General features: G+C 41.9%; 1 protein-coding gene across 4 annotated transcripts in view; it reads right to left on the bottom strand.

Annotated features, from left to right (window-relative positions):
- The window catches only part of phactr2 (phosphatase and actin regulator 2), a 31,218-nt gene extending 16,253 nt beyond the window's left edge, over window positions 1–14,965 (bottom strand). For 2 of the 4 annotated variants that reach the window (XM_053435890.1, XM_053435887.1), the window contains exon 1: window positions 14,669–14,965. In XM_053435890.1, the coding sequence (XP_053291865.1) occupies window positions 14,669–14,858 (190 nt within the window). In that variant the 5' untranslated portion in view covers window positions 14,859–14,965. Of the gene's footprint in view, window positions 1–1,402; window positions 1,914–8,281; window positions 8,430–14,668 lie in introns of those variants that run through there. The other 2 variants (XM_053435889.1, XM_053435888.1) reach the window with 2 other exon arrangements.
- Between the last annotated feature and the right edge of the window lie 206 nt (window positions 14,966–15,171).

Here is a 15,171-nt window from a genome sequence, read left to right as displayed (position 1 = left end):
AGCTCCATCTGTGGAAAAGGCTTGACTTCTCAAATGGTGGTCCAATTTGGTGACAGCCAAAATATCCTGCTCAAACAAATATTTATCTTTAGAAGCATGGCTTGCAATTCCTTCCTCATTACAAACGCAGCATTGATCCCACGCACAAAACCCGGCTGGTTAGTCTGTATCATGTCTGTTATTTCATCATGGGGCACAGAGAAATACACAAAAAACGGAAAATGTCTAGCAGCAGCAGTGTTTTGGTGTTTTTTCAGTATTTTATGTTTGTGGTCTTCAGTGTATACAGGTTTCTATTCAATGAACTGAAAATGTCATCATTTGTTTTCCCTTCATCCGATGTGAAGACATCCTGTGTATGTCCGGGACATGGGACAAATGTCGTCATTGAGTTAAATCAACGTTGCTTAAAGGAATCTTGAGTTATGGGCAAAGATGTGGTAGACAACCCCTGCGTGCACTAATCAATAGTACTTCAGATCGTGGCTAATAATTGCCTCCAGTGGTAAAACTGACTAGACCTGGTCCACCGAAGGATGCGGCCGCTTAATTGGGACGCGGCTATTATTATTGTTGCACCAATCTCAGAAGTATGTAAATTAAATTGTGGGGTGATTCTTTGAGACTTGACTAAGAGAGGAAAATCAAACAAAGCAAATATCTCAGTTTAGACGGTTTGATACGATGGAACATTTCCACGAGAGGCACAAAGAACCAGAAGAGGAATTGAAAGCCAGTGACATCTGAAATCTGAGAAGACAACTGCTATGTAATGGAAGGAGTGGATTTATATTCCTGTTTTTTGTAAGATGATTTACTACAGAATAGGGAGAGGACAAGACAAGCATGTTGATTACACTCCTGCACTTTTAATCTAAGATAAGATAGTGAATATTGACTTTATTGTTGTTGTGTCGTTATGTTTTTCCACAATATTTGTACTTAACCTTAAGAAATACCCTGAACTGAGGTAAACTTGGCATATTCTCGGTTATTACGGTACTGATCGTGAGTGAGCTGTAAACCCTGGGCTTCTGACGCTCCTCTGTGGGTAAACAAACATGGTTCGAAGCCCCAGTTCATGTGTCAAACTGGCAGCTAAAGTACACAAACACGAGTCAAACCCTGGACTCCCCAGCCCTGGTTCCCGATCTGAATCCGTGTCAGCCTCACAAAGCCTCGCACGGTGATGTCAGAGAGTTTGAAATTCATTTTAAAAACACAGTTCACTCACTTCCCCTCGGCAGGAAACCACCGCGCGCTTTGTTTGTGCGCAAAAGCTTCGACAGAAATGAAAAAGAGGACTTCCTGGATGAAGATAGCGGAATGTGTAAGTGTGTGTGTGTGTGTGTGTGAGAGAGAGAGAAACATGTTGCACGCATGCACAGAAACACACACTCACCGCTCGCGGGCTGGGACACAGCCGACACGGCCGTCTGACCCATGTTCGGATGATCCGGAGCCGGACCGCGCTCCACTAAACCCCCGCGCTCACCGCCTCGTTTCCCCGCGTAAATCCCCTCCGCCGAGCGCGCTCATCTCAGGGAGGATAGCTCCGGACCGTGATGGCCGAGTCGCTGGAAACTTCACTGACTGACTGGGTCCCTACTACGTCGTTAGTTCCCCTCCCACCGGCAGCTCCTCCACCTCCTGCTGCAGCAGCTGAAGAATGCCTCTCATTCCTCCGCGCAGATTAGAGGCGCTGCCGGGGTCAAAGGGTGAGGAGCTCCGACACTTCCAGCAGTTTACCCAGCGAGAGATTGGAAAGCTTGATGGACAGCGAGGTGCAGCCGGAGCGGGAAGGTTTAAAAGCGGAGAAATCGCGCTCACAAGCGGCTTTGGGGCGAGGGCTGAAGTCCGGACATTGTCCTGCAAGTTTTTCTGGGTGTGCTGAAACAAAAAGTTCAGAGAACTCCCCCTGCCAGACCCCCAGCACAATGTCCGGAACATGTCCAAGCGAGGCATGTGAGAACACACACATTTAAATGTCCCAGTCTGCCTGTCGATACTGTTTCTGACATAAAATAAATAAAAATATCTTAGGTTGGGGGATAAGGTGTCATGCACGTGGACGCATGTTGAATGTAGAATGCACGTTTTGGGGAGCTGTCATCCATCTACACAGTTTAGGATTGACTGTGTTATATGAAAGTTAATTCAACTATTGGTCAGACAACAAAGTAAAATTAGAATGTTCACTTGAGCATTTTTGAGTATTTAATTCACTAAATAATAATAAAGATACAACTTAGATCTATTTTACATATGTAAGAGGTATGGTAAGGAAGTTGATTAGCAACTTACAATAATTTTAATTAGTAATTATCCTTTTATATCAATTATTTGGTCAGAAAATAAGAACAGAAAAACTCTCAGTTTTGCTTTCTTTTCAAATTAAAGCTTTAAATTGTATAACTTTGTCTACTTTAATTTGAGCAAACCAAGATAGCATTGGTTCAACAAACCCAGTGTGGCTTTCAAAGATTCTTTAACTTATAGGGTCCATAATGAACCTAGGATATTAGGGCATGTGCAGTGTGTGTAGCTGGTGGCAGAGGGCCAGTACACTAACCCGTTTCTGCAGTGTAAGCTCTTTTGAAAATATGAGATGAGCCTAAGTGCAGCTTTCAAATGGGAGCCAAATCTGTCGGGTTTTTTCAGTGTGTAAAAAAGCTTGGATAAAAGGACACAGAGATAATATCTGTTTGATATTGGACTCATGACCTCACGTCACGACACTGACGAATGTGGCAAACCAAGCCAAACACCGCTGCCACAGAGCGACACTCAGTATAATCTATGTGTGAGAAGAGAGAGAGAGAGAGAGAGAGAGAGAGAGAGAGAGAGAGAGAGAGAGAGAGAGAGAGCTTTATCTGTCATCTCTTTCAACAGTGTCAACTGAGACCATGCAGAACCAGGCTTGACAAACATAGAGACACACACACACACACACACACACACACGCACACACACACACACACACACACACGCACACACACGCACACACACACGCACACACACACACACAATGTGAGGTTTCAAGCCAAGACTGCCATCTAGTGTTAACTTCACACTGCTGTGCTCTGCTCTTACAGTGGAGACCACCTTTCCTCCCCTAAGTCATTGAATGGTACGAGGTCACAGACAGTGTAATCATGTATGAAATCACCACTGCACAATCTTTCTCTTGGTTGAAGCAGCAAGACAAAATATAACTAAAGTTGAAAACTAAACAAAACATAACACACAGGAAAAATGGGACGACCATCCTGTAGCCGACATCTTGTACGAATATATCCCCCCCTGTCGGTCAACTCATTGATTGGATTTAAATAAATAAATAAGGGACTTCCGAGCCTCTACGTCTGACAGTGACGTCACTGAACAGGAATACATAATTTAGTTGAAGTGGAAAAGATGGTACTTAATAAACTGAGACAGGAAGGAAGCGTCGGTGAGGAGGTGATAGAATGTGAGGGACAGAGGGACGGAGGGATTTGGTTAAGTTAACAGAGGAAACTGACGACGTCAGCATTCACAGAGAGGTAACCTCATTACCTCGCTGTATCAGCAGAGCGTGTTGCATTTGTTGGAGGCTGCACGTTGTTAGAAACACAGAAAGGACAGTGGAAAACATTGCTGTTGATGCCAAGTCCATTGACATCCACTCTAAAGAGGATCATCACAGAGCCAGAGGGAGATACACTGGGTCCAAATTGCTGGATCACGTAATGTTTCGCAATTTCTTCTTTCCTAACACCCACCACCACATCTTAGAAGATTGCGTAGTTTCAAATTCAGATTACTAAACAGCAGAGTGAGAAGATGTATTTTCCATGCACTCAGCAGTCCTTGTACGAGGAGATGACCAAAGGTGAATGTTAATGTGTTCATGTGTTCAAAAGGCAGGAAACCGACAGAGAGGTCAAGAAAGTCAAAGCTTTTCCATAAAAAAATGCAGAGATAAAGATGTTGTTATGTTGTTTGAACGCATCTTGAAACATGCCTGGGCACAAATTCATGATAGGCCATTTTGAAAAAACGCAGGGAAGAGCTCCCTCTGGATTTAATGAAGATCAATCTGGTTCTTCTCTGAAAATCTCTACATGAAAATCCAAATGTCCCAACTAGAGATCTCTGGGAGTATGTTCAGAGTCAAAGAGAATCAACTGACCTTTTCATTGGCCGAGAAAAGAAAAGAAAAAGACATGAGAAGAGGAGGAGGAGGAGGGCCAGAGGAAAGGAAAGGAATCATCAAATATTAAGTAGTAGCCTAAGCGGAACAAGGAGGTAATAATTGTTTAAGTGGTACTTTTCAGAGCTTTTCTCTCCTCCCCTTCATTTATTTATTAAACTGTGTTTCTGCAAGGGTCCATGTCAAAGCCAAATACAGGCAATCTATATAAGCATGTGTGGGTGTACATTTCCTTTACATGCCTAAATGCGTGGTTCAGGTTTTAGAACTTTTACCTTCTACTTCTTTTTTAGAAAGTCAGGGACTGTACCATCGCTGCACAAGGATCACGATTCAGACCACAAACTGTCAAAACAGTCAAGTATGACTCAGCGGGCAACGGACTCTGTTCAACAAGCAAACCACACGCACCTGAGAAGAACTGGAGATAAATGGTTTCAGAACTGATTCACTGAATCTCACTGGAGCTTCACTGGTCCAAATCTTCATCTATCAAATATATACGGATAGCACAAGTTGCAGTATCCTTGGGATTGTTAGTAACCTGTAAAATGTCTATCATGGCATTTGTCCCTTTACAGATATTTTTGTATAAATATGAATGCCCCTTTTATCATAAACCTCTTATCATCATCGAGCTTGCAACCAAATTTAACGCAAATTGTAAAAGAATTTCCACAATATTTACGCAAATACAGAAAATACAATTTAATGCATGTTTCCATCCATCACTGGTTGGCAATAATTGGAGTTGCAAGTCTGATTGGGATCCATTAAACCATTGCAGAAGAGGTCAACAAGATAATGTGGTTAAACCTCAAGCGAAGGGAAACTGCTCCTCATAATTGATCCAACATGAAAACAATGTGGAAAAATTTGATTTCATTGGGTTTCTACTCATTTGAGGAATATTGTAATTGCACAATATCGATTTTTGTAATAGTTTGTGGGGTTGTTTGGCCACATTCAGTTAAACTTGATCAAATATCTCCAACACAAATAAAAAAGCTGATTATTGAGGACGTAAGAACCTAAACATTGACTCTTGCTCCGTTTGTCATGATAATTAAATATTTAGAGTAAGAATAAGAGTAAGAGTTTAAGAGAATAAGAGTTTTGAAGCGAGGTTTACTGATTTCTTTAGTGGCGTTTCATCCTCATTACTTTTGACTTTTTCTTGGTATTTGTGAGCTGACATTTATCGTTCATCTGTGGAGGCAAAAAATTGCTCTTGGAATAATTGCGGAGCACATGGGCTTTTGCCGATAATCATCTAAAATCGTAACTTAATAGGGAGCCAACGTAGTTCCTGCACATGACCCACATCCACGCAGTGAAAGGAAGCCTGTTGTGCTTGTTCCATTGCTGCCCTTTTATAACCCAATGTACATTCCTATTCAGGTGATATAAGTCCTTTCTTTTGTTGTATTGATACAGAAGTGGTTACTGTCATTTCTCTTCCTCTTCCCATCTGCCAGCCAACTCGTCTGAAACCTGATCTCCTGTTTGTTGTATTCTGTTTGGCGCAACCCATAAGCTGCCATCATTGCTAAAATGTTGCCTGTATAAATCAATAGCTGACATCCTGCCAGACATTCAGCCTGAGAGCATGAGAGGGAGAGAGGGAGAGAGACGGGCGGAGGAGAAGACGGGGACAGAAAGAGCGAGAGGAAAGATTGATATTCTGGAGCTCTGTAATCATATCAACACACCAAATAAATGCCACGGTGGCGAGAAAACGTAAACGCGTCTCAGAATCACAGACATCGAGAAAACACAAGCCTCGTCCGGGCCTCGCAAGTGTGTGATATGAGGCCGCGAGAGGACAGGGAATTGGGAGAGTAAACAAATACCAGCCAGCATTTATTTCTACACCCCCATATCCTAACTATATAAGGCCACATCTGCACTGATTTCGAGGAGAGCCACTGCCAATTGGAGAATCAACTGTTCTGAGTGTCCACTGTCGTGTTTGCTCGGTTGTGTGTCGTGTGGCTGTTGCTCAGGACGTTATTATGGAGACTGGCTGCCGATGGTTGCTTTCATCCGGGTCCAGCTAGCTGACACACCGAGCTTTGGTTTGAAAGTAGCAGTCGCACAGATTGAGCAGCAAGATAAAATAATACATCATTTTCTCAAACAAGATTATTTCCCCCTCCCAATTAAGACCTTCGGTTATTTATAACATCAACAAAAGTATGTTTCTCTTTTAAAAAAGAAGAGTTGGATGGAAGGGTGTCAAAGGTCAAAGTCTGTCACGGTGACTGGATTTGTCCCTCAAAGAAAAAAAGTGTAACTTCTTAACAAAATGGACGTGTCGTGCATTGCATTGTGGGGCGGCTGTGGCACAGGAGGTGCAGCGGGTTGTCCTCTAACCAGAAGGTTAAAGTGTCCTTGGGCAGGTGCTGAACCCCAAGTCTGCCGGCGGTGTTTGAATGATGTGTGCTAGAGGAAGTGCTGCACATAGATCCACTGTGTAAATGTGTGTGTGAACGGGTGGATGGTAAAACTGCACTTTGAGTGGTTGTAACAATTTGAAAAACACTAGATAAATAAATACCATCGTGTTGTGCTCATGACAACTCTGTATAATATTGTCTCCGTAAATAGCCGACTGCAAATCTCCTATTCTATAATAATACCACACGCTCAACAGTGTGCAGAGAAAATACGCAGACGGGCTTCATGGCCGAGCCTCACTCTCATTGTCCACACGCACACATATCATATAACATGAATATGCATGTGTGCACAATCACAGATACTGCTTTGCATTGCAAAATGCCGTTTCACAAATTCACAGCAGCAGACATTTGTTTTGTCCGATTCAGCACGCAGGCCACGTCTCTGTCAACGCACACAGACACACACACACAAATAAAGGATCATGGATTAAAGTGGGTTTACTGTTGTAAAGCTTACCTGAGACAACGGCGCAAACACAACAGCTACGAGCCCAAACTCCAGAGCTCGCTCTCGGGTTTATTAGCACATGGCAGCTGGAGGTTTTTCGTCTATTTAACGCTGTGATAAGTTATGACAACCTCTGCAAACAGTAATTAAACTATATTAGATAACAGGGGCCCGATATAGCCCGAGCCTGTCTCCTCCCGCTGAGTGTGTCACCAACCGATGCAGCAACAAATCATTGTCATTCAGTCCAGTGGACCCAAGATGGCTTTGACACAAGCCCAGCTGGAGTTATTGGTCTTACGTGTCTTTCCTCTACAGGAACGACGGCAATTAAGTTGCTTCCATTAGTGTGGATGTGGCTTTGTCGAAGCCCTTTAAGAAATGTTATAATGCAACTGTGGGCAGACTTATGAAACCAATAATTGCCTTTACAGTTAAGCACAGAATCCTCATTGCCTCATAAGCATTGCCAAACAATGTTTAAGTGAAACTGTCCTCAGCAGAACCGGCCCTCACCGCGCACCAGGAGCCTGGTTAAGTGATGATATGGCCAACCTTAATGTTATTAAGTGTTCCACTTGCAGCATTAGCATCTTATTAATATTGAACAGGGTGTAGCTGGGTAGAGTCTGTAAAGTAGTGTACCTGCACGTAATGCACGACTGTGTGTGTTGTTGTTACTGCCATATTTATTTGAGATTATGAAACCATGGCAAAGGTCCACTAGAAAAAAAACATCTCCGGCTCCTCTGCAGCCACTGGGCCGAATGATCCTCAGACAACAATGTTCAGATGCTCCTGTCGCACACACACCTGCACTGAGTCGTGTCCATGTTTAAATTCATCAAGGCCTCTTTTTGAAATCAATTCAACTGATTGTTTTGTCTTTTTAAAGCTTTCTGCAGATGGCCACACACCGTTTACATGTAAATGGCAAAACAGGTGACATCCAGAGGTACATATAAGGACAAGCAGAAGTGGAAATAAACTGTGTGTGTGTGTGTGTGTGTGTGTGTGTGACTAACAAGCCTTCTGTTGAATCAACACACATACACACAAACACACACACACACACACACAAACCCCCACAAACACACACACACACAAACACTAATAGTCAATGAGACACAGGCACAGGGGAAGAGAAGCGTATAATACGAGGAGGAAACTCACCATCATGTTCCATGATTTGACCCTCAGGTAATGTTATCAGCAGTGTGAGTTGATCCTCGTCTCTTCCCGACACACCACCTCTCTGCCTCCCTCCCTCCCTACCTCCCTACCCCCCACTGACTCCCCCTCCTCCCTTCCTCACAGTCTTCCTCATTCTCTCTCCCCTCCCCTCTCTCTCTCTCTCTTTCTCTCTCTCTCTCGCTATCTACTTCCCTCCTTCGTCACTCCGCCCTCCCTCCCTCCCTTCCTCCCTCCCTCCCTCCCTGCACTGTCTGCTACTCACCCTCCCTCATTGCCTCCCTCCCCCTTGACTCCCCTCGCTCCAATAAAGAGCATTAAAAGTTAATGTTTGTTTCCATCTCTGTTCCTCATTCTCTCTCTCTCTCTCTCTCTCTCTCTCTCTCTCTCTCTCTCTCTCTCTCTCTCTCTCTCTCTCTCTCTCTCTCTCTCTCTCTCAATCTATGTGTATCCCCCTCTCTCTCTCTCTCTCCGTCCTCTGGCAACTGAGTCTGTCTCCTCCATGTCTAATTTTCTTTTTCAATCTCCCTGCTGTGTTGAGGTCCCACCGTGACGTAGGAGAGGAGAGGAATCGATATTGAGAACGAATGTATAGAGAAAGAGAAGGAAAAAGAAAGAGACATGCGTCACCTCAGCAGGAATCTGTGTGTTTAGTGTGTTTACTTTTCTTTGCTGCACTTTTTCTTCACCTATATTTTTATTGCCAGTCAGTCTATATTCAGCAGATGATTATCACTATTATAGTGGCAGATAGAAGACAGGTTATGTCATTCAATCGTTCTGAACATGTAACACACAATCTTCCCAGAATTATTTTTGTCTAGTGAGCTCCTCACATTACTGCATTTGTCCAACTATTGTTCATGAACGAGAAAAATATTAAATTTACAAACACGAGATCATTAATTTTTACTCTAGAAAAAAACGCAAATTGCTTATTGAATCTTTAGCATGCTCATTATAAAACCACAATTAACTGTCAATCTCTCCATTAGTACCATATTATATATTTTTACTTAGAATAGAATATAGAATATAGAATATGCATATATATATAAGCATTATTGTTACTCAGGAAGACAATGGATATTATGGCAAAATAAACTACACAGATAAATACCATGGCGCCACCGTGACTGCGTCGTGATAAAAACAATGCAGGTCATAAACATAACATCAGTAATAATCTCAAAGCTAAATAAATCAATACACATATACTGTTGAGTTACCCTCACACAGACGCAGAAATAGAGAGGACACACAGGTGCAGATATAGAATAGAAGATGAGCTGAGAGGCAGGTTGAAGAGCCACTCATCCCAGTAAGTACGTCATCTGTATATCATTGGTTTTACATGTCCCCTTCAAAACAGACACACACACATACACACACACACACACACACACACACACACACGCAGGCACACAAAATGTTATGTTATTGAACCTAAATTGGCCCTAATAACTTTAGATAGACGTGCACACTTACATTTATCTCTTAACTCTTAAAATCTCATGTCTTTATTATAATTCCATAAGACACACACACACATACAAACACTTGCTGTATGTACACATCCTGAGCGACACTGCAGAGTAATGATAACATCCTGTCCATCTGCTGTTGAGGCGTTTCTACATCTATTAATAAAGTTAAAAAGGTTAGTGAGTAACCACACAGAGTTACTGATGCTTTGACTTCTGATGCAGCCGAATGAAACTGCTCCCCACTAGGGAAAAGAAAAAGCAACTGGCTCATCAACTTCCACAACACACACACACACACACACACACACACACACACACACACACACACACACACACACACACACACACACACACACACACACAGTCTCAGACTCAAGAGAGTGGGTGAAAAAAGAATGCACCCCTCCCTCACTAGTTCAATTAGGCCTTTTTTTACATGAGAATAACAACAAAGAAAAGAAATGTTTTGTTTCGAAAAAGTTATATATGAGTACAAGAAAATTGCACGTATAGAGAAAAAGAATGTGATGTTGACAGGATGCTTTGGTATTTTGAATAATATTGTGGTGTAGTTTACTTCAGAATGAGATTACAGCAGGTCAAACGTTTCACTGAATTACACAACACAAATGTTTGTGACTTCTTTTTAGAACAACACAAAGAAGCAATTTACAAGCTCAACCCCCTCCCACCGACCAGCAGGATAACATCAGTCATCTGCCCCAGATATGTTACACATCCCTATTAAAAAACTATTAGAACATTTTACAATACCAAAACGCTGTGGTTACAGTTAGGCACATACTTGACTTGAGCTGTTTTCATGATGACCTGCTGGTAAAACACGAACATTTGGCTATGGGGTTTACCCACAATCCACTTCTTTGCACATGCACAACCCAACAGGAAGTCCCCTGCACAGACGCGTTCACAACATCAATTAATCCTCTGCATTATTCAAACGAGAGGTGGAGCAGCCGGGTGCAGCAGGCAGAGGCAGGAAGTGACAGGTTAACTCCACTGTGGAGATCACCTGATTTTCAAGACAACACACACAGACTAGTGCATCCGCTCTTATCACCACTTTCTCTCTTGACATCTTCATTCACCGCTTTCTACCTGGGAGAAATTTGTTTTCTTTTTACATCTGTTATGTGTTAGATGCGTCATCAACCCCCCCACTCGCTCGTGGTGAATCCCATTGGTTCTCTACGGACAGTATACCAAGAGGCCGGGTGGAGAAGGTCCACAGAAACTACGCAGCGTCTTTAATTCTCCTCTGGAGAGAATACGGAGGCACTGCCAGGTCCAGTACACGTCTGAAAGCAGCTTTGGTTAATGTAAGAGAAGCATCATTGTGGTGGCTACAATCATCATGTCTCCAATCATGGGTTAAATCCACCACTGTACAAAGACCAGTGTTGTCAGTGGCGGCTGCGGCGTCCTGTGTTAAAGTCCAAAGTTTTGTTGACCCATCAAACCATCCAGACCACCTGCCACTGCAGACAGTAACGACCATTGCTCCCGGTGGACAAGAGTCATGATTTATACGATTTATACGTATATTTATATAGCACATTTTATATGACATGCATAGATTCAATAATGAAATGCAAATATGCACGACAACACGTCATGACCAAACAGGAGATGATCAGAATAGAGGATGTAACAGATGAAAAAACGTAAATAAGATCAAATTAAAATTAAAACAACACAAGAAGCGTTGTGAAAATGGGCCCAACTCTTAAGTTTAGACTGAAATCCTAATAGCATTAAATGGTCTGATAACAGTTCTTAGGGTCAATGTAAAATGAGGAACATATTATTACTAGTTATGTATAATTTCATATATGTACAGCTTGTTACATCTTACTAGGTCGTTTACTGTCTAATAGGGATTATGTTATTTTGTCTAAATTATATATGGCTTTTTAGGTCTCATTGAACTGTAAAATAAATTCAGACCAAATCTTGTGCAGACACTCATTGTCCCAAGAGGATGAATCCCACTTGTGTTGGTGGTTCAATGCCCTGGGTTTTACTGTGTGAAGTGTCTATGCTGACATTGATATCCCCCTGTAGGACGAACTGTAAAAACCTTGGTGATCAAAAGTGACACAGCAGCAGAAAGAGGAAAAGCTTCACCCAACATTTTGGGGTCGGTTTGGGGCTGGTAAGGCTTCAGTGTCTGAGGAGAGCCAGCGTGTGGGCAGTGGAGAGGGACGGCCTGTTCTCTACATTACTGCACATTTAACAAGTTGTTGCAGACTCAGAGAGTGTGTAATTAATGTTATTTCGAGGAGAGTACCCAGTAGGAGCAGAGAGCACCGACACTCCTCTGTTGTCCTCTTCTTTTCTCCAGCCCCTCCATCTGCCTCCTCGTCCTCCTCAATCATCCTGTTTCTGCATCATCTTTTTTTTTGCCTTTTTGCTGTTTACATAAATTGTCTTTGTCTCCATTAACCCATCTATTTTCTCCTCTCTCCTCCTGTCGACCTTTATTGTTTCTTCATCTTCTTGGCCTCGCCTTCGATAGTTGCCCTCTTCCGTTCTCTTCTTCTCTATTATCTCCCTCTTCTCATCTTCCCTCTTTTCTCTGCCTGTGTAATTACGGGAGTGTTACAGTGACCTTTGAGAAGACAACGTGCTATTTTCCATCTGGAGCTGAACATTACTCCAAATAGATTTTTCTCACAAACACCCAGGCCCTACGCTAATGTGAGCTCTTATTTAGACACACGTTCATGTGCATTCTCCTGTTCTAATATACTGAGATAGAATATAGGGTAAGGGTTAAATGTAGGTGTTTTTATTAACATATTACACATTTGGCTATTCAGCATAAACCTATGAATATAAAAAACTACGCTCTTGGGTTGGATTATCAATAATATTCAATATTTTTCAATAAAAATCTCATTCAGCTGCAGGTTTTGTTAAAATCACTCCTCAACACATTGTGCAATTGTGTTGTTATTTCAATATTTTTATAATATTGATGACGAATTCATGTTTAAAGAAGAACTATTCTCCTCAAGTAACATTTATATAAAAACTGGTGATAACTGGTGATATCTAATGTACTCTACCCTGCCTATGGCAGAGTTACTGATTTCAAATAAGCCCTTGAACTTACATTTAAAGTTCCAGTGTGTTTGGTTTTGGTGAATTGTTGTTTTCTTTACCCTATAATGAGCCCTTTATATTTATGTGTGTTACTCCTCTCTATGAAGGCCGCCATGTTTTTTTTTTTTTTTTTTACAGTAGTCCAAACTGGAAAAACACCTTTTGAGTTTTGTGTCAGCTGAAGGTTTCAACAGGTTCATCTTCATGTTTCTTGTGAGGGATATTCGGCTGCAACATGCAACTTCACCACTAGATGTCACTAAATTTTACACACTGAACCTTTAATATGTTCTGTATATTGGAAGTGACTTCTGCCACAAGTGTAATAGCTTTGTTAAAGGATTCACAGAGTGTAATACTAACAAGGATTAAGGAGACTTGTGTAATCATAACTTGAGTTAAAAATGGATTATTATGTATCTGAAGCATCACTCTGTGGGACCAATGTAAAACTATAACGTCACCATATGTGTCAAATGCCATTTCAATGCGCTTTGTTTTCAGGACTCTGTGTAAAAGGTAAATTGGCTCCATCTGGCGTTTGTTTTATAAACTGCACAGTTTACACGAAATCACAACACAGAGTAAACATGAAAATTATCTTTTGTGATTTTAGCTAAATTAAGTTTATAATCTACACTACATATATTATCATGAATAAGGTCGAGATTGTGTATGACTGTTAATAATATAACAATCAGGTTTTGTGATAAATTTTTTGACTAAGTCAAGTTTCTAGTAATTTCAAATAGGAAGTTCAAGCTTCAGACTAGTGGGAACGTTAGCACATTTCATGCCTGCAGTGTTTGTCAAAGTGGGCGTAGGCGTGTAATTTGAGTGGAGGGCACCGCTGCAGGATGACATCTCGGCTGAAACACTGAATACGGCTGATGGGAAGTGGTTCTAACCACAGAGACAATAAATAAGAATGTCAGGCCCGACTCAACAGCCAATGGCCTCAGGCAGAAAAACTGTGACACTGACACTGAAAACGAGGTCTAGCAATGTCTGTGAACAGGTTTCATCTCCCCAGGGGCCTTATGTGTCATGGGTTTACTACTCCTTCAAATCATCTGCAAATGTCAAAGTGAAAACTAAACCACACACTTATACATCCAAGGATAACTAAGTATTCACTGCATATGATTTACTGCTGAGTGACAAAGAAATAGACACTTTTTGCAGATTTTTTTTTATTTTTGATTAGACGTATTGATGTCTTTCCTTTTCTTCATGATCTACCTTTTTTCCAAGCGCTGATATTTAAGTTTCTGGGTGCAGTTAACCCTAAAATCACTTTCATTATACACAGGAGATCTACATTTAACTCATTATGTGACATATAAAGACAACAGTGATGACTCATATGCCATATTTTGAACAATAAACCTCACATTTGCTATGTTGATCTGGAAGGAAATCTTATGTTAGATTATAATGTATAATGATCAACTTTTTACATAGGTCTGTAGAATGAGCTGACAAAGTGTTTATTGTTTAAGACATACAGAGGCACAAAAACAGAGGGACAGAGAGTGAAAGAGTGTTTAAGAGAGGGGGGAAGTATTTCTACAGGGCAGGAAGTCACTGCTGCTTCATCAGTCATGTAGAGAGGCTGCCTAGCCAAGAGCAACTGGTATAACTTGCAACACCAAAGGAAATCGAGCCAATTTTTGCTGGCAATGAAACACGGAGGCATCGTAGCAGCCGTTTGACAAACTGTAACAGGAATCAGACTTTTGGGTCGTCCTACCTGAGCGGGCTCCCCGGAGCCTGGTCATCACCCTGGAGCGAAACCCGGAGGTGTCACTGAGAGAGCGGTGTCTGGGGAGAGGCCACAGCAGAGCAAAGTGCTTCAAGTCCGGATGGGTGTCCTCCTCCTCTCCCATCACCTCCTTCTGTCCTGTAGCCAAACACCAGCCTGAGGGGTCGCAGGAACTCATACAAGCCTCATCCTCACCATCTTCTTCATCATCATCAACAGAAGCAGCAGCTTCTCTTCCCCTGTTCTAACTTTTCCTCTGCAGTAGTCAGACTTTGTGTGTGTGCGTGTTTGCTCCTGTGCTTGTCAACGCCCATCACCTCAGACTGACTTGCAGGTTGGATGACTATATCAAATAGTACTTGCCAAGTGTCTGATTAACTGCTAAACCTGTTCTATTTTCTTAGTTCTTAGTTAGAGTGTATAAAGGCTAAATAAATGTCTGGGTCCCTGATTTAGGTGTTGGATGTTATAGCAAATGATTATCTCATGAT

This window comes from Pleuronectes platessa, chromosome 12, assembly GCF_947347685.1.
Source record: "Pleuronectes platessa chromosome 12, fPlePla1.1, whole genome shotgun sequence".
Classification (NCBI taxonomy): Eukaryota; Metazoa; Chordata; class Actinopteri; order Pleuronectiformes; family Pleuronectidae; genus Pleuronectes; species Pleuronectes platessa.
The sequence above is the reverse complement of the archived record's forward strand: the minus strand, read 5'-3'. Positions and strand labels throughout refer to the sequence as shown.